Genomic DNA, 19,208 nt, shown 5'->3' on the forward strand with positions numbered 1-19,208 from the left:
ATCTTGCCTTTATTCAGAACTGAGTTCTTTCAGAACTTAGATTAAAAATATAGTATTTCTTATTTCCTGATTTTTATAATTAGAGAAGTAAGTAGAATGTCCATATTCACACTGTTTTTGTGTTTTTAACACATGCAAACCAAGTTTATTTCAGCTTTGGATGGTGGTCTTTCATGTTACCTTGATTTTGCTCATTCAAATGAAACCCCTTCCACTGTAAGATACAATTCTAATATAATGATACTGTAACTTCAGTATTAGGAAAGTTACAGTAGTTGTGTGTGTTGAAATTAAAAGCAGAGGTAAGACCAGAAAAGGTGGGAATTAAACTGCTGCTATCACCTCACATTTCTTGTGCTGCAGGAACAGAAAGGCATGCATAACTAGTGAAGTATTTGTTTGATGTTGCCAAGGCAATAAAACACAGTGCTGACACTCCCAGGTTCCTAAGGACTCCACAAGAAGCTCTGTGGTGATTGTGAAGTGGACTTTTGTAGGGCTGGGAACTGTTTCATATCTTGGCAAAGGGGTTTGAGGTGCAATCCAAGCATTCCCAGCAGAGTGAGGTATGTGGGGGAAAGAAGGGAGGGAAGGATTCTTAAACACTGCAGAAGTTAGGAACTCCCTCTTGATGTGTTCTTCTGGGTATTCTCACCCGATTTTTTTGTAACCTTAGTTTTCCTAAGTTGCTATTTAGGCCTGCCATCTAGACTTAAGAGGATGATGCTGCTCCATAACATCAGAATGGCAATAGTTACAGTGCTGCTCTTGTGCTGTGCAAACCGTGTAGATTATGTAATGTTGAGGGCCAGGAGCAAACTGTAGAAGGTGTCCCAGCCCACAGCAGGGGCTGGAACAAAACAAGCTTGAAGGTCCTTTCCTACCAAACCATTCTGTGATTCTATTCTATAGGAGACAGTAAGATCCACTGACATTCAACCAGATTTTTCCAGCTAGTGTTTTTATGCCTCTTCTTTATTGCTTAAGCTTCAATCAGCAATGGCATAAATTCCATTTTGCAGTCTTGAAAGGGTTCAGCCAGTTTGTCTCTTGGGGCTGGATGTGCAGTGTGGGCACTCTGGGCTATGCAAAGTTTGCTCTTCATCACGCCCAGGAGTTTCACCGGTGTTGTCAGAAGGGCATCAGCAATGAGCGCTGTGGTTTTCTCTATCCCATCCCTCATGTACCTCATACAGCCACAACAACCAAACCATCCGGTGCCAGAAAATTCTCTCGCGGTGGAATGCAGAGCCTCTATTTCTACAAACTGTCCCTAAACCCTTGATGAAGTAACTACTTCTCTACTTTGGTTTTTATGGTGCTGTGAAGAAGGGCGGAAGGGGAAGGATCTGGGTGCCCCGATGGCGGCTGGAAACACTAAAAGAGTGATTTCTGCGTCGGTGCCGTTGTGCTATCTCGGCTCCTCTCCTAAATCCGTTACACGGGGCTGTAATTAAAGCCGCCCCAGAGGCCGCGGCTCCCTCGGCGCTCGGGCAGCCCCAGCCCCGCTCTGCCCTCACGGCGCCCGCCCTCAGCGCGCCGGGCCGCACCAACGCTCCGGGCACCGACGGGGGGGAGAGACCCCCGCGGCCCCCCCGATTCCAGCCGCGCAATGGACGCTCCCCGCCTCGCGCCCCTCCCCCTCATGCCGTCATCGCCCTCGCTGGCCAATGGCAGAGCGGCGCTGCTGCCGAGTGACGTCCCCGCCCCGGAACTGCTTGTCCCCGCACGTGCGCTGCTCACGTGACGGGGAGGGCGCGGAAGCGCGCGTCTCTATGGTTTCTGCGTGGGGCAGAGCGCCCGCCCTGGGCCCTTGGCTGTGTTGGCGCCGCCGGGAGGCTGGCGGACTATGAGTGTCCGTCCCTCATTACCTCACGGCCGGGAGGAGGAGGAGGAGGAGGAGGCTGCCGGGATAGCGGCGGACCTGCCCGCGGCCTCGCTCCGGTCCTCCGGCCGCCCCGGGAAGCCCCGGCCGCGGCGGGCCCTGCCCGCTCCCCCGCCCGCCGGGCCCGCTTCTCCGGGGAGCCTCGCCCAGGCCCATGGCCCCATGAGGCGGCAGAAGGCAGCGGGGCAGCAGCGGCGGCGGCGGGGCTGAGGCGGAGGAGAAGCCGGGACGGGTGCAGGAGGTGGGTGACCCCCCCGGGGCTGTGAGGGAGGCGCGGGTGGAGGGGGCCCCGCCGTGCGCCCGCCCGCCCCGGGCTGGGGGAGGCCGCAGGGGGGTCCCGCTCCGCGGCGCCCCCTGGCGGCCCCGGGGCCGCTCGGGGGGGTCGGGCCGGGGGCACGGGGGGTCCCCGGGGTGTTCCCGGGCTGGGCCCGGCGGCGCTGCGGGACCCCCCCGAACACCGCTCAAAGTTTGTGTGCGGCAGCCCGGGGCTCGTCCCGCCGCCGCGGTGCCCCGGTGTGCCCCCCGGCCGCCCGCCCGCGGGGCGCTCCCGGGAAGCGGGGCCGGAGCCGAGCGGCCGCCTTTGTTAGGCCCCTGCTGCAGAGGAGGGGAGAAGAGAGGGAAGCTCCCCCCTGCCCCTGCCACGTCTCCGATCTTGAATCAAGTGTTGTGCTTCCAGATAAATAAATAATGATTTATCTTCCCCAATGCGGCTAAGCCGTCAGTGGTAACCGGGGAAGGCTCATAAGGCTCAGCACCCTCAAAGAGCCAGAGCGGGTTACTTTTAATAGGCAGTGAAGAATTTACACGGTCGCTTTGTCAAAGTTATGCTTTTCTTTTGCCTGGTTTCCTTACTTTTTGGTTTTGTTTTGTTTTTAAATTTTATTATTATTGCAAAAGTAGAGCTCAAAGAAAAAATTATCATTTTCCTTAGGTCATGTAAATTGTTCCTTATGGTCTTTCTAAAACCTTGAGGTGAGGATTCCTAAGCAAAGCAAGCACTGCGGGCATGCGAGGTGCACCTCTCAACACCCTTCACAGCAGTTCTGGTTCAGTTCAGAGTCCTGTGACTCCTGCTGTGACCGATGAAACTTCACGAACAAAGTTTACTGTCTTTGCACGTGCAGAGGAGGGAGGGAGTTGTCACAACCTGAATTTCAGTGCGTGTCATCCCTCACCCCCCAGCGTCGTGTGCTCTCAGCTTGGCAGGGTTGGAGGGCTGCTCTGGTGGTCACAGTAGTTCCCTGCTGCTTCTGAGAGCTGAGTGTGACTTCAGTTCCCCCGTGGTGTTCCCTGTGTCTCACGTGCCCGTGCTTTGAGCCCCATTTGACAGTCTGATTTTCTCTCCCCTCTATGTTCAGATCTCACGGTGATGTTGGCGTTTAAGCTCCTGCCACTGACCTGTAATCCTTGCCTATCATGTTTGTTCATCTCTGTCTGCACAGCCTTTCCTCCCTGTGTTTGTTCCGCCCCTTCTTGTGCTGCATGAGCTGATATTCTCATCTTTGCAGGCAAAACACTGCTCTGGGTTGTTGGGTTTTTTGTACCATGCTTCCTGCTATTATCACTTTCCTCTGTTCAGACTGTGTTGGCTTCAGCTCTTCCTGTCATGCACGTCTTGCCTGTACCCCCTGCATGTTTGTTTGGGAGCTCTATTTGTTCACCCAGTCCCAGAAAGTAAATGCAGATTCCAGTCTGTGGTCTGGAAAATAGTCTGTAGTTTAGAAAATGGTGGTTTCAGTGCTTTTAGCTCCTCTTTGATGGTGCCAGTGCTAAATCAAGGGCAACAGCCCTGGGAGTCCAGCCCCAAAGGTGTCATTTTGGGCTGCAGTCACTCTCTCTCAGGAGCAGGGAAGGGAAATGCACTTTTTTGCCTGGTGCAGGCATTGACAGAGGAGGAATGGGTGAGCAGGAAAAGCAGTGGATAGGGTGTATCTGTAGTCCCAAGTCTTCTTTCCTTCTGTTTTCCCACAGTTTTGTTCTTTGTATGGGAAGTCTGGTGACAGTTTTTTTTTGTGATGAGCCACCTATTAAAGTATTCAATAGCTTGGAAAGTGTGATTGCATGCAGGTTGTGTCCATCCTCTCCCAATCTGTGTGTGAAAACAGCCATTCTGCTGAGCTGCCTTTAGTGCTGTGCTTGGTCACATGCTTTGGAGGGTTTTCTTCCTCTGTTTGTAGCAGAAGCGAGGAAGCAGCTGTTGGTTTTCCACCTGTAACTCTTTGTGTAATGCTTTTCCCCCCTCCCCACCCCTCCATGCCAGGGTTCTGCAGTGCTCCAGGCAGCGAGTTTTGAAGCAGGATGGGAAAAAGACGCTGTGTTCCTCCACTTGAGCCCAAGCTGGCAGCTGGCTGTTGTGGGGTGAAGAAGCCCAAATTGTCTGGGAGTGGAACGCACAGTCATGGGAATCAGACCACAACTGCACCAAGCTCCAGTTCAGGTCCTCTTCAGAACCACCAGCATACAGATGGGAATAATGGAAGGGAGAACGTATCTGACTTGACTTTGGGCCCAGGAAATTCCCCAATTACTCGAATGAATCCCACTTCAGGAGCTCTGAGCCCACTTACTCGGCCCAATGGAACTGCCAACAGCACCAAGAACCTGGTGGTGACAGCAGAGATGTGCTGCTACTGCTTTGATGTACTCTACTGTCATCTCTACGGGTTCCCTCAGCCACGGCTTCCTCGATTTACCAATGACCCCTAGTGAGTACAGCCCTGTGTGGGAGCAAAGCTGGGAAACAGCTTCCAGAGCTGTGTGTGGCTGGGGAAGGGTGAAGGGTTTCCTCTGGGGAGTGGGAAGAGGGGTGTGCAGGGAGAAAGGGGGGCATTCTGCTCCTTGCTTTGTCTGCTGGGAGCAAAAGGATGCACTGTAATTGCACAAAAGATTAAAGTCCTGTTAATGGTGGAAGTGAGTGAGCTTTAAAGAGTGTCCTTTGAGAGAGAAAGTGCCTAGCTCTACAGAAAGAGCTAGGCCAAGTGTGAAGAGGTGTGGTGCTTCTTCAGCTCACAGTCTGGTGTGAGGCACTGTGTTCTTTGTGGAGGAGTGCAAACCCTCTTCATGGTAATGTTCTGGTAAAGTTTGTCCCCTTCTTTGTAAGTAGATTCCTCTGTAAAAATTACCTGAGTAGTGCCACCTGCAAAATTGTACTAGAAAACCAAATTAATGTCATTAATTTGAAGAAGCTCCAGCTTGTAATGTCAGACACGGACTTGGAGAGGGATAGAGACTTCCTTCTGTAAAGCAAATGGAAAGGGAATAAAGTAAAAAGTTAAAGTTGGAACAAGTTTCCAGCTCATCCTGGAACAAATGCTGGGCTGGTGAGGATTGGACGAGGACACTCAAAGAAGTTTCCAGTTGTCCAAGTGAATGGGTTTAGCAGGGAGGGGAATCTAAAAATTACCAGTTATAGAAGGTGTGTTAGAGAGATTGTGCTAGCTGGGCAATGTGGGGAGAAATCCTAGAAACATTTAGGTTGGAAAAACCTTTGAGTCCAACCATGAAGCCAGCACTGGCAAGAGAGTTAACTTTCAAGGACGGTACCAAGGTTAGGAGGAAAGGAGATGTCTATGAGCAGAAGTGAGGAGAAGGATTTATGAACCTGTTTCACTTTGGTGAGATTTAGCTAATGTTTGTCTGAAGGTTGACTGCGTAGGTGTGGAAATGTTAATGTTGTTAAAATGTTTGTTAAAAGAATTATATGGGAAAGATCAGTGACAGATGGACCTTCTGACACTCCTCCGGGGCCTCCTCCAGAACAATAGATAAAATAAAAAGTTGCTGACATCCTTAATTTAAGCTAATGAATTTTAAATTGATGTAAAGAACAATGGCTTAAACAGGTCAAGGACTTCTTTCTGTGTACTCAGTGTCTGCCCACCTTTCTGCTGTCAGGGTGGATGTAGGTTGTGCTTCCTTGCAGTTATTATTCCAGCTGGATTATGGATACATGTTCTGAATGCTGCCGCAGAGTAAGCTGTTTAATACTGTAAATACAAATGACACAGAAATGCTCTGGGCTGGCATATCAAATAGTTCCAGGGACTCCCCAGGCTGAAACATTTCTGGTATTCATACCTATACTGAGTGGGCTCCTTTTAGAACATTTGGTGTCAGTGTGCTTGTTGTTCTGTCCCTCAGAGTGCAAAGGGTTATTTGCTGTTGCTCTCTTAAGCCGGTAAGAGAGATGGTTTTATAGAGCTGCATTCTTTTGGTGTCAGAGGAGATTTCTGGCTGGATTTTGTTGCTTTTTCTGTTGACTAGTATCAAAAAGGATGCTTTGGGGAATAGCAGCTGGTTGTATTTTTATGCCCAGATTTGAAAAGTTAAAAATTGTTCAGTGGTTATTTCAGTGCTCATGATTAAAGTCTTTTAGATCAGCTCACCAACAAAGCATAACCAGCCCTTCCCTTATCTTCCCCTGTCAGCAAATGCTTACCTGGATTTTCTTGTGTTACAGCATTTATTCTGTTGCTCCCAGGAAATGGATGTACCCCATGGAAAACTTTGCTCTCTTAGAGAGCAGCACACAAGGAAGAACTGCCCCACTTGAGACAGTCTTGTAATGAATTTCAAGCCCAATGTTACCAAATACAAGAGTAAGCAAAGTGAAAATACAGAAATTATTTGTGGCCTTTTGTGACATAATTAATGTCAGTGTAAGAGATCTGTGGACAAAACAAAGGTTTATACCAGGAGTCTCTCTGGACAGACAGAGAAGAGACTGTTAATTGAATATAAAGAGGCACAGCCTGTTCTTAGACTGGTTATTAAACTGGTGCTGAATATTAAAGTAAAGCTAAAATCAGGTGTGAAGATCAGGATTTGGCATAAACAGTGTAATAACATGCAAGTTACAGGATTATGGATTGAAAACCACATGAATTTCAGTCACCATCCTGAGGGGATATGCACATGGACAGCACTCCTGATGGGAATTGTGGAGCTGGTACCTGTGAAGTAAAGTTCCCTTACTCCAGTGTTAGCAGTGATGGTCACAGGTCAATGGAGAGATGGTGGCATTGCAAGCCTTGTAGTTATGTCTGAATTAATTTGGCAAAGGAAGGAAATATCCCCTTTACTATTCATGTTACTGCAAGGAATTACAATTTGGAACCTATGAAAGTAGTTGATTGATTACTTTTTCCACTTTTGTACTTCAGTCTGATTTTTTAATAGTAAGTACTACAAACTGGTGCTAGAACTATACTATGGAAGTTTCTAGTTGCCATACAAGACAAATAATAGGATACTTGCATCCTAAGATCTGTTCTGTAACAGGTTTTTCCCTAATACAAGCTAAAGCCTGATTTAAACAAACTGTATTTTTCTGCTTTAAAATTCCCTTTGTAGTTGCAATTGATGAAGCTAATTTTCAGTTGCTGTTAGTTTTAGTTCCTCTCAGCCTAAAAACCCTCATCAAACATATATAAAGTGGGATGTTGTGGCTGGGGAAGGAACAGTTGACATAATCTGCTGAGGATATGGCTGCAAAGTACCAGTAAATGCTCTTGGGTGAACATGGACAAAAGATTGTTGTGACTTTTCTCAGTACATCTGGGAAATAACACTTTTCAAGGAGGGGCTCTGGAACAATGGCCTTATTGTCAGCTGCACCTGCAATTTGCTGAGTGCATTTATTCTTCAGAGACAGAAACATCATCTTCTCTGCAGTGAAAATAGTGAAATTTTATCTATGTGTACAGAATCATATCTTTTTTTTTTAATGCCTCACTTGTTCTGACCACAATGAAAAATGGTTTTAAATGTGCTTTAAGGCATTTTAAAATATACAGCCTTCTGAATGCAATTATCCTCTCCCTTCTGATAATATCTCTTCTATTATAGATGCATAAAGCTGTGCTGCAGCTCAGTGGAAAGATGGGTTGTGGGATTTTTTTCCCTTTGGAAAGGGAAAGAGATAAATTGAAAATATGAACCTGCAATTTGAACTGAAGGGGAATTTACTTAGATTTGTATTCTGTGAGTGATGGTTTTTATGTTCTCCCTTGCCTTTTCTCTTTGGGGTGAGTGTAACATGGACTGAGCAGTACTTTCAAAGTTTTTATTAGATTAAGGTAAATTTCCACTGAACTTGTGACAGTAGTGTTCTCAGAGATCTCCTGTGTAAGTTTAGTGTCTTTTTTTAAAGTTTTCATATGTATTTTCTTACACTCTTTTTCTATTTGCTCTTTCAACATATGATAAGTGAAAATGTAGAAAAAATATATCCTGTAAGAGCTTTGAAGTGTTACTGGAAAAGCAGAACAGCAAATCCCCTGTCTTGGTCAAGCCAGCCAGGAGGTTATTGTTGGGTGTGGAAGGATGTTTCCACTTCCTCTGTGGGCAAAGTCCTTCACAGTTATCACTCAAGGGCTAATTGCTCTTTTGGGCAGTACTTTTGCTGTTGGTCACAGCTGGTAACTAGATCCTCAATGATGAATTTATGCTGGGATGGATTTAATTTCATTGTTGCTCTGAGGAACCTCACTGGGCATTGATTTATTACTACAGTGTAAATGATGTTCTCACTACTGAGACTTCAGAAGTTCTGTTGCTCTGTTTGAGAAATCATCCACACTCCATGCTGGATTTGTTGTCTGAACAAAACATCTTAGTATTTTTGTAAGGTTTGCTGCAGAGCTGCATTGCTGACAAGAGTTTGAGGAAAGTAAGTGTCTGAGCTATGTTGTCAAATCAGTCTTGATGGTTCAAATCTCCTATCAATGTTTTTTTTATCTCAGAAAATCATATGCTATCATATTATTTAAAGTTCAGTAGAAATCCACAGACTGATGTCTTGCATTCAGTACTCTGAACAAGGCACAGAATCACTCATCCTGTTTTTATAATTAGGTCAGCGTTATCAGTTGCCTTACAGAATTTTGCAGATGTTCAGACATTCTTGTAGAGCTGCAACCACCACTGTCCTTTTAGTGCTTTTCTCTGCAGCTCTTTGCAATTTCACTCACTCCTGTAGAAGTTAATTTTTATGTATTTAATGTTCACAGTCATCTTTACCTGTTTATCTCTTCGTGGAACTCTTATTCTGAAATTGTTATTCTTTAAGGCCAAATCAGGAGTGTAGTGTAACAGTTTGAAATGAGCCTGCTGAGTTTGAAACCTATTGTTGTGCCTGTAAATTCATGATGATAGACAGGAAAGTGGAAAGCCAGGTGATGTTTGAGTAGGAACAGTAGTGTTTTAGATATGTGTTCAACAGGAGAAAATGTGTGTAAATACAAATCAAATGTAAGGTAAGCAAAAGATGTGGACATAAACTGATTGAGCCTTAGGGATGGACCCCAAAGTCCGATCCTCATGGAAATAACAGCTTTTATTGCAAGTCTGATTTATAGAAGTGGTAGTATAAAGAACTAACTTGCATCATCTATATTAATTTGTATATGACCTATGCTGGAAACTAGTGGATGCTACAAAGTGAGGCCAATGCTGCCAGGTAATCAGTGGCATTAAATAACATTTCAGTCATTAGAAGACAGCACAGAGTGTGGCCAGGAAGGTGTCTGTGTGTGTAATGCCACTGGGCTGTTTCTAGCCCGACAGTGAGATCTGTGAGGACCAGGGTTCCTCAGGCCAGCAGTCTCGGGCCGGGCAGCTCAGCCTTCCGCAGGCCGAGTGTCCGAGCCCTAAGAGCTGTCTTAGCCTGGCACCTCAGCAAGCTCAGTGATTATCAGCTCTCAGTGATTTTCAGCTCTTTTATAATTTCAGCTCTTTGCTTGCTAAGGTGCTGGCCTCAGTGGCTTCCACAGAGCAGACGGAGAGAGAGGAGAAGGCAGCCTGGGAGATTCCACGGTGGTTTATTTGCAGGGAGTTTGCGAAGGGTTCCGACGGCAGCTCTTCTACCAGGAATGGGCCAGGGTGGCTGCTTATATAGGGTTAGGGGGGATTGAAAACTGACCAATTGTAAGGGCTAGGGAAAACTAGCCTATAGGGTCACAGAGATAAGCTAGGCCAGAGGACCTAAGTGAGGACTCCAGGCTTAGCTGTTCTGACTCAGCATTTCCTTATCTCAGGCTTACATCCTCCACCGGGCCGTAGCTATCTCAGTGTCTGCTACATCTGTGGAGGATTTCCAGAGTCCTGCTGGGAGGATGGAGTGTGCTGACAAGGTGGAGGGAAGTGCTAGGGCTCGCATGTGGGGGGTGTGCGCATAAAGTTTTGTTCTTGCTAGATAGCAGGTGAGCAAACCTGTCTGCTGGGGTTTAGTGCAGGGACAGGAAGCAAAGGCATGGGGCTCTTTCATACCTTGGTTGTCTCCCCTGAGCAACCAAGTATCTGTAGAGGCTGGAGGGTTTTTTTCTTTTTTTGCCTTTTCAGTCCACTCTTTGTGACGTGGAAGACGGGGCGAGACAAGCGGCTTCGTGGCTGCATCGGGACCTTTTCAGCCATGAATCTTCACTCAGGACTCAGGGAATACACATTAACCAGGTAACTGTCAAAAATGAAAGAAACATGAAATAAATATGAAATCAGTTCGTTCACTGAAGATCTCTAAGGATTCAAGGTTAGGATGTTGGATCAACATAGTTCAATGCAATATGCTTCATAATGAGCTACACCTGAGTGTAGGAGAGTTACAGTGAGGTGATGTATCAGAATGTAGTGGAACATCTTTGCAAAAGGCAAGTTGCAGTTGGCATTTTAAGGCTACTGTCAAAGCTGTCTTGCATGCTAACAGTTTTGACATCTGTAGCACGTAATTTCTCTCAGCCTGCAGTAGGCATTGGACAGCATCAGGAGGCTTGCCACTGGTATTACAGTTCATTAGATTAGGGAGAGATGCAAATCACTTTCTCTGCGGTAGCAGAGAAGCATGTTTCATGCAGGCATAATCAAAAGGGGAATAATTGAGCATCTGACACTTTATTTTGGTGCTTGCATTGGGTGACGTATCTTCTCTTCCCTTCAGTGCACTTAAGGACAGCCGATTTCCCCCCCTGACCCGCGAGGAGCTGCCCAAACTCTTCTGCTCTGTCTCCCTCCTCACTAACTTTGAGGATGCCAGTGACTACCTGGACTGGGAGGTGAGAACAGGTGCATTTGGAACTCTGCATCACTCTCTCGTTCCATTCGGGTTCGGGTTAGTACATGGTGATGTATCTCCTTCATTACTGGGGTGTATGGGGATAGGAGAGACTGGGAATAGAAGAAATGAGGCTGGAAAACTAGAAGGAAGGAAGGAAGAGGATGGCCCAGCAATATGCTTTTGGTTGGAGGGGATCTGAATGGGAATAAAAGAAACAGAAAGTGGTTCATGGACTTGGCCCAATAGGAAATGGATGTAAATACTTGTATAAAAACCTGGGAAGTATTTTGATGGTGTGGATAGGAACTGGAAATAAAAAGTAGTTAAGACCAAAGGTATGAATAGTTTTTAGGACCTTGTACATTGAAGTATATTTCATTCAAGAAGAATATATATATGGACTTCATAGTCAGGTAATTTTAGGCATCATTCTTGCATGCAGAGATTTTATCTCTCTTGTGTGACACAAGAGATGGAAAACTGACAAGGCTTAGCTCAGGAGAAGTGGCAGGGCCACTGGTGAGGCTTGTCTGGGAAGGATGGCTGAGAGCTTTGTGTGAGACCTGCCAGGCAAGAGCAGAGAGTGGGGAAGAGAATGACCTTACCAAGGCAAAAGCCAAACTGTGCAGAGAGAGAGAAAGATGCACGGCGTTGTGGGAATGACAACTCAGTCGTGGGCTCAGTGCTAGCAAACACCTCTTATCTGGCTGTTCATTTCCATCTATAGGTTGGAATCCATGGGATCAGAATAGAGTTCATCAATGAGAAAGGTGTCAAACGCACAGCCACGTATTTACCTGAGGTTGCTAAGGAACAAGGTGGGTTTGAGATGGCAGCCAAACATGTCAACACATTGTGTCACAGAATTGGGTAATAATCCATCAATTTGGGGCTTGGAATACAATGCTGTCCTCACAATGGTGCCATGGAACCACCAGGCTTAATCTGGACAACTGACACCTGATACAGTTGCTGCTGGGTTTTCATCTGGCCTGTCTCTCATCCCATACCTTTGCACAGCTGTGTTTAAGTGCCAGAATGTTTTAGGGCTGAAGAAATAGAGAATCTCAAAGTATGGATCTTCCAGCTTCATTCAGCATTGCATCTTTCCTCGTCTATGTTTCTCCCACCAGCTAGGATAACTGCACGCTGCACAGCACCAACAGGAGAGTCACTTTCTTCCTCATTCTTGCTAAAGTAGCATCCTCCAGAGGAGGGCTAGAAACACAGCCCCTCTGGAGCACACTTCCCACTCAAATAGAGTAGTGGTCACCATGGTAACTGCTCAAAATATTGCCTCCTCCTTTCCTCCACCTAGCAGAGTGGAGTGGTCGCATCCTCCTGGCTCTGGGGCAAAAGACTAAGGTAGGAATTTTAACTGATCCCTCACATAGCAGTGTACTTTGCTATCACTAGAGCATCTATCCCAATTTGTCTATACAAAGAGATTAGTATTATCTTCTTTTCAAGGGATCTACTTGGCAGTGATGAAAAAATTCAGGGTCCTTGCAACAGTAGCAAGGCACAGACCTTTATAAGAGGAAGACCTGGAATGGAAAATGGAATTGCTCTATCATAGACCAGCTCCAGTATGAGTTTAAAGGGGTAGGCATGTGCAGATAGTGTGCATGCACCTGGCCATGTATGTCCAGTTCAACACTAGGATTTCTAAAGCTCAGAGTTGCCTGTTTAGTTGTTTGTTTTTCTAGAGTCCTTTTAATGCTTCTCTTGTGGTTTTGAAATATTTTTTTATATTGAAAAATTTGCCTTGCTTCTATTTTTCAATAGACTGGGATCAGATCCAGACCATAGACTCCTTACTCAGGAAAGGTGGCTTTAAGGCTCCCATTACCAATGATTTTAGGAAAACAATTAAACTTACCAGGTAAGCAGATGTATTTGTTGTCTTTTAATTTTACTTTATAGTGTTTTCTGGGTCATTTAAAATATTTGTGCTTGATGGAAGTCTTTATGCCTCTTTCACAGGAGATGTAGTGTGAAAGACCAAATCACAAATGCCATGTGTTAGGCATATGATGCACATGGAACAAAGCACAATATGTTTGGTCCATGCAGGATCAAAGTTGGCATTTTTCTAAGTGTCACTGGTTTTAATATTACTATATATGTGAAAGATCAGGAGCAGAACCTTTGAGAGTTGAAAAGGTTGATTTTTTTTTGGCATCTTTTCAATGAACTTCCTTTTCTCCGTGTGCTCATCTGTGAATGCTGTAGCTATTAGTAGGTGACACCTGTCTTCAAACCAAACCACACTCAAATCTGGCTGGTTTTCAGAATTTGCTTGCTTTTCTATACACCCAGCTGTCCTATTGGTTTCTGCCCCCTTTATGTTAGTAAAAATTGGGACTTTCTGGTTTTCTATAGAAACACTAAATTATCAGGTCATTCTTTACCTCTAGAGAAATGAGGTGAGTGTGCAGGGTTTTCTTTAACAGTAGGTGACAGGATGAACGTTTTCATTAAAATCTCATGTAATGTGGTCTTAGTGCAACTCACAACCACTTTGTAGCTGGCTGTTATTTAGTGTGCTTTAGAAGAGCTCCAGTCTCTCCAAAGGAACTTCACATTTTGTGAATTCTGATTGTACAACATGGACTAAGTAATTTATGTGCTATAATAAGCCTCTTTTTACTTACCTCTCCATTTCTTTCACTACCTTTTCAAGTGTGGAGATAACCACAAAAGTAAAAGATACTGAAATACTGATTATTTAATCACTGTAATTTCTTCCAGCAAACTTTTCATGCAGTTTGTGGATAAAAAAGAATACAAACTGATCATTTATTTCATGTGTGCTACTTCAGGCATCCCTTTAATTATCATCACCTTGATTAGGACTCATCTTTCAGGACCCTGGAGCTAATTCAGGCTCACGTAGGTTATTCATACCAGTGGGTTCCTCTTGGTCATCACTGGCTGTGAGCTGGAGGGGAATCTGGGATGAATGTTTTATGTCGAGTCCCTGCATTCACATTCTCTGAAATAATCCCTTCACCCAGGATTTTTTCCTGGGAAGCTGAGAAGCCTCAGAGAAAAGGAAAACAATTCTTACCTCATTTGCTTCTCCTCTGTTTTGCTCCTTTGGAATGTGTTTGGAGATTGTTTACCCACAGGTGATTGTTCCATTGGATTCTGCTGGGAGTTATTTTGACTCATTGGCCAATCAGTGCCAAGCTTTTAGGCATTTTAACTGGTTTCTTGTATTTGTAGGCTGACAATAACTGTCTTTTATGTTGCCTGCCTAATTATTTGAATTAACAAACTAATCTATAGTGGGATTGATATCCAGCAGTGGGAATATTATTTGAATACAAACCTTCTGTAGACAGATGAGCCAAATATTAGTTCAATAGCTCTGTCGAGACTCTGGAAAGAGTCAGGAGTTTTCATTATTATCTTTTTAGCATTCTGTAAGTATCCTTTCTGTATTCTTTAGTATAGTTTAGTATAGTATTCTTTAACATAAAGTAATAAATGAGCCTTCTGAGAGCATGGAGTCAGATTCATCGTTCCTTCCTTCGTCGGGGGGAACACGGATACCGTACTCCACACAGCCTGATGTTGTGTTTCTGCCTGTTCCCGCAGGTACCGCAGTGAGAAGGTGACAATCAGTTATGCAGAGTACATGGCCTCCCGCCAGCATTGTTTCCAGAATGGCACCCTTCATGCCCCCCCCCTCTACAATCATTACTCCTGACACACGGCTGCATGACCAGTCCCACTCCCCAGTTGCTGCCAACGGCTATGACATCATCGGGGCAGACGCCTCCTCTTCCTGGTCCAGTTACTTCTATTACTGCACCATTTTATGATGCTAGCTTCCGTTGCCAAGTCTGCCTTCCCAGTGACCTGGGGGGAGGGTGAGAGCGTGACAGGACTTCAGGGGCCCAAGCCTTATCTCAGCCTTCCCTCCCAGCGGGGGTTCAGTTGGATTGGGGCTCCATGCCTACGAACTGTCGTGAGGTGCAGAAGACCTTTAGGAGTGAAAGTGCTGCTTCGGACTGATCTGTTCCTGGGTGTTACTGTCACTCTGGAAACTTGAGTTGTTTATTATGGAAGCCCCCCAGATCAAGTAGGAGCATTCCCCTGGCAGCCTGGGCAACGGAGTCCAACAAAACATTTTTTAGGTTATTTTTAATTTTTTTTTTAACCTCTGGTATCTGTTGTGTACTGAGAGCTGATTGCAGTCCCCACGCATCACAGGCGGACATCATGATATTGGGGAGGGTTGAACACCTGGATAGCACCCCATCCTCATGGACAGAAAACATGTGAAAAATTAATCCATTATTTAAATAAACCCTTGAAGGCTTTAAGGCTCAGATCCTTGGTAGGTTGGATTCTTGGTGATGAAGCCTGCTATGAAATACAATGCTGTTTTTGCCTGTAAGAGAGCGACATGGCACCTGCTGTGTACGCAGAGGAAAGGATCCTCGAGTGTCCCTGGACAGTGTTTGTTTTGACCAAATTTTGTTTCCAAATATTTGTAAGAGATAGGATTAGGGCTGGGGAGGGGTTTGCAGAGCATTGACTGTAGCTGTACAAGTGTGACCAGTGACTAAAATTTGTTTTAATATAAGCTAACAGTCTTGGGGACCTTCCTGTTGATAGAACAGCCACGTTGCCAGCATGACTACTGATCTTAGGGGCGGTGGGTGTTCCAGTTTATTCCAGGCCTGTGGAATGGTGCTGGTCAGATCTATCTTACTCAGCTTAGTCATTGCCACATCTAGGCAGTGAGTAGGGAAATCTGTATTACCCAAATGGCATGAAACTCGTGTGCATTCTGTAGTTCTTCTCCCATGGTGGTTGATGATCACGAGGAATACTCTTTTCTGAAAGGAAGTTATCAGTTGTATTCTGCAGCATCATTGAGAGATGTCATAAATTCTAAATTATGGCACTCTTCCAATGAGATAACTGGACTTCAGAATACAATTTGGGGTGGGGTTGGTTGGTTGGTTGGTTTTCCAAGCTTCTGGAGGGTCAGTAATGATTGGGGAAGAGAACACGAGTGCATAGCAGAGTCATGGCTGTTTGGGTGCACACATCTTCTGAGCCAGCTCGTGTGTTTTAATTGGCTGGTGTTTGAAGCCTGCAATTATGCTGTGGTGTGGCAGGGAACAGGGCTGGTAGGAGGCTGAGAACTGCAGGGTGCTGCTCCTGGTCCTAAGGAAGCAAGGCACAACTGGTGCCATTTTGCTTCTTGTTGGTGTAAGTTCTGCTGGAGGAGAGATGTGAGGGGGATTCCTCTGGATAACGGTGCAATATTGACCCAGCTTTCCTTCTGTATTGGGTCATTCCTACTAATTGCCACATTTCCCTTGTGATGTTGTTGGAAAGAATTGAAGATGAAAGGATTGTTTCGTGACTTCCTGCTGCTGAGAATAAATGAGTCTCGTTACAAACCACTCCAGTTTGTAGTATCTCCCCCAGGTGCCATGTAGTGATGGGGGAGGGTGGGGTCAGCTCCAGGCATACCACTCACCTTTCAGCTGTCAAACAGTATGATACATAGGGCTACACTCATTACTGTTCAAGTGTTCTATGTTAGAATTTAATTTCTAAAAGGTTTAAAAAAAGGCAAAAAAATGGTGCTAAAACTTCACCCCTGAGCACGCTCGGTGAGACTGGTCATGCAGGCATACAGTGCCAGGCTTTTCAACTATACTGTTTCTTTTTCAGGTGTTTGCCCTGTTCTGTGTCTTCAACAGTGTATAGTGTTTTCCTGATTTCAGTTTCTTTGACTAGGGGATGACTAAAGGGTGGGGTGGGGAGGGTTAGTTGTCATTTTTTTAAAGAACAGAATTTTAGGATTGAGTAACTTGGTTGGTTTAAGCCTGAAGTGGGACAGGTGGTTTGGGACTGGGGAAGTCTTGTCCTCTCCCACTTCTATTTCCCCACTCAGTCTGTTAAAAAAACACAAACAAAACATAAATGCCTCTAAATATGTACTGTGTTCTTGTCTTGTTGCAGTGAGAAGAGAAGCTGGCAGATCAGAAACACTGGTCTGCTGCCTAAGGAACAGGCCCTCTCAGCTTTAGTCCCATAAGGGTCCAGCTATAAAATCAGTTGAAAACTGTGTCAATAGCTAAGTCAGCTCAGAGAAATGTGTGACAAGGACAGGTGGTCTCAGGAAATAATCCCGTTTCTAGATCATTACATGGCAGCTATGCATAAGGATGAAAGAGGTGAAATGGGCACAAACTGCAGTTTGAATTGCCTCAAGATGGAAACAACCAAAATCAGTGGCCAATTGATGTGAGATTTTCTCTGTGTTTGCTTGGCTGGGACAGCTGGTTAGAACTACTCCTCAAAGCAACTGTTACCTGGTTTGATCTGGATTCACTCATCCTTAGAAGCAAGTGCCTTTTGGTCTAGAAGGGCTTATTCTCATGACAACCACAACTGATAAATAATCTCACTGCAATGATGAAATGTCTTTGTTTTACGGTAACTACAGGAGAATGTCTTTGATCACTGGAGTCTGTCAGTGTTGAAATGTTTCCACTGTGAGGTTCTTAATTTTTTTTTTTCATGTTGTTCAACAGTCAATCTCAACTGAAGCCATTTCGGTTTGGGAATGTTATATGGTCAAAATATCACATATCTACAATTTATCAGAACAAAAAAAAATCTGTAAGGAAATCTAAGAGTTCATTTTAACCTTTGCACAGAATAATTTGTTTTCATAGTACATTAACAAACCTCTGCAGTCTTCACTGACTATTAGTGCTGTTTTCTGTTTGTATTCAGAAACTACATGTTGTTTTGTTGGGGTTTTTTTGGTTAATTTATTTCCTTAAAGCAGGAGACCTCTTTTGACCTACAGTGCAGAGACGTCAGACCAATTCTTTATATTACACTTGGTTGCCTCCTACCTATATAATAATTTCTGAGTGTAAATAATTGAACTCTATCCTCTAATGAAGTATTGTAGAGAATAAATCATAATGGATAAAGATTATTTGTACTGTCCTCTTTATATGAGTTCCCACAGCCTTTATGGGGGATAAAATGAAATTGTTCTCATCTACAGAGACAGGCAATATATTACAGGTATGAATAGCAAACCTGTAAATTGCACCACAGATTCAAAACCAGGGAGGTTCCCAGAGTGGGGTGACAACTGTCTGGAAACACAGCAATAATCAAACAGGCTCGCTATAAGAAAGCAAGGGAAAATAGTAGGAAAATTAAAACCAAATATTAAACATCTTTTTAAAATAATGGAATAGCAGTGTCTTTGTATCCTGAAATAATGTTTGCTTGACAATAACTTTCTATCAGTTGTCATGATGGTGAAATGTATAAAGTACATACATGCAGAGTATTGTAAATCTTTCTGAAACTCAAAATTGTTCTTTTGGGGTTTTGTCCTCTAAAATGAACTGAGAACAAATTGTCTACACCTGAAGAGCTATAGTCTTCAGGTGATCTAAAAACCTTATTTCAGAATAATAAAAGACCCAACTTTAGATTCTTACTATTTTAATGTTTGTTTTGAGACAGAATTAGCTGAATTGTAGAACTTTAACTCTACATTTCTACAGTTTGAACTGGATCTCTGGCTTACATGTTTTTTCTATAATTTTCAGATGATTGTTAACTTCTTATCTATGGGAGCTGTATAGTTAGAGATGCTGCATTTTCTGCCTGTGGCTCTTGGGAAGGGCAACCCTGGATGTCAATGAACAGTCATAAAACCCTACAAAAACACCAACCAAACCAAGGGGGAGGGTAGTTTTGATTTAAATATGCCTCAGAATCTCATTTATCACAGAACAACTACAAAGCAAAAACCTATTTTCAGGTGCTGGTACTAGGAGGGCTAGAAAGTCAATCCCTTAGGCAATGTGAGCTGGGTGCTGTGAATAATGTGATTTCCAGGTGAATTCCAGCTGAATTTCTTTGTGAATTCTGAAGTTACCCATATCCCTACTATCCCCAAGGAGTTACCAAGTATGTTCTCTCAGCTTTGTTGGCAGGAATACAGTGGCTTAATTTGTGTATTTTAGTGTCATATGCTTTTCCTGCTTGGTTGGTTTTTTTTTTTGTTTCCTTTTGAATCAGACATAAAATCTTTGCCTGCTGTCTCTCATCAGAGGTTCTTCTATACCCACTGCATTCTGTGACCACAGGAACACTCAGCAGCTCACAGGGAAGATGAGGCCAGGTAGAAGGGTGTGCATGTGACTGCACACTGAAATAGGTCAATCCAGGCTAAATATAAACCAGGATAATTCTCCTGGA

The 19,208-nt window shown here is 44.5% G+C and overlaps 1 protein-coding gene across 1 annotated transcript; it reads left to right on the forward strand.

Annotated features, from left to right (window-relative positions):
- Nucleotides 1-1,887: 1,887 nt before the first annotated feature.
- AMMECR1L (AMMECR1 like) lies at nucleotides 1,888-17,909 on the forward strand. Its single transcript, XM_084212253.1, has 7 exons — nucleotides 1,888-2,126; nucleotides 4,146-4,590; nucleotides 10,226-10,336; nucleotides 10,818-10,932; nucleotides 11,662-11,752; nucleotides 12,723-12,819; nucleotides 14,541-17,909. Exons 2-7 carry the CDS (start codon nucleotides 4,184-4,186, stop codon nucleotides 14,650-14,652), a joined length of 933 nt encoding a protein of 310 aa, XP_084068379.1. The 5' UTR covers nucleotides 1,888-2,126; nucleotides 4,146-4,183; the 3' UTR covers nucleotides 14,653-17,909.
- The last annotated feature ends 1,299 nt before the right edge of the window (nucleotides 17,910-19,208 follow it).

This window comes from Fringilla coelebs (genome assembly GCF_963513975.1).
Source record: "Fringilla coelebs genome assembly, chromosome: 10".
Lineage (NCBI taxonomy): Eukaryota > Metazoa > Chordata > Aves > Passeriformes > Fringillidae > Fringilla > Fringilla coelebs.

Bases quoted from the DNA above. Each gene is read 5' to 3' on its own strand.
- AMMECR1L (XM_084212253.1), top strand. From the start codon at position 4,184: ATGGGAAAAAGACGCTGTGTTCCTCCACTTGAGCCCAAGCTGGCAGCT. The intron at 10,337-10,817 runs GTAACTGTCAAA...TCTTCCCTTCAG, and splicing joins AGGGAATACACATTAACCAG to TGCACTTAAGGACAGCCGAT. The intron at 12,820-14,540 runs GTAAGCAGATGT...CTGTTCCCGCAG, and splicing joins AAAACAATTAAACTTACCAG to GTACCGCAGTGAGAAGGTGA.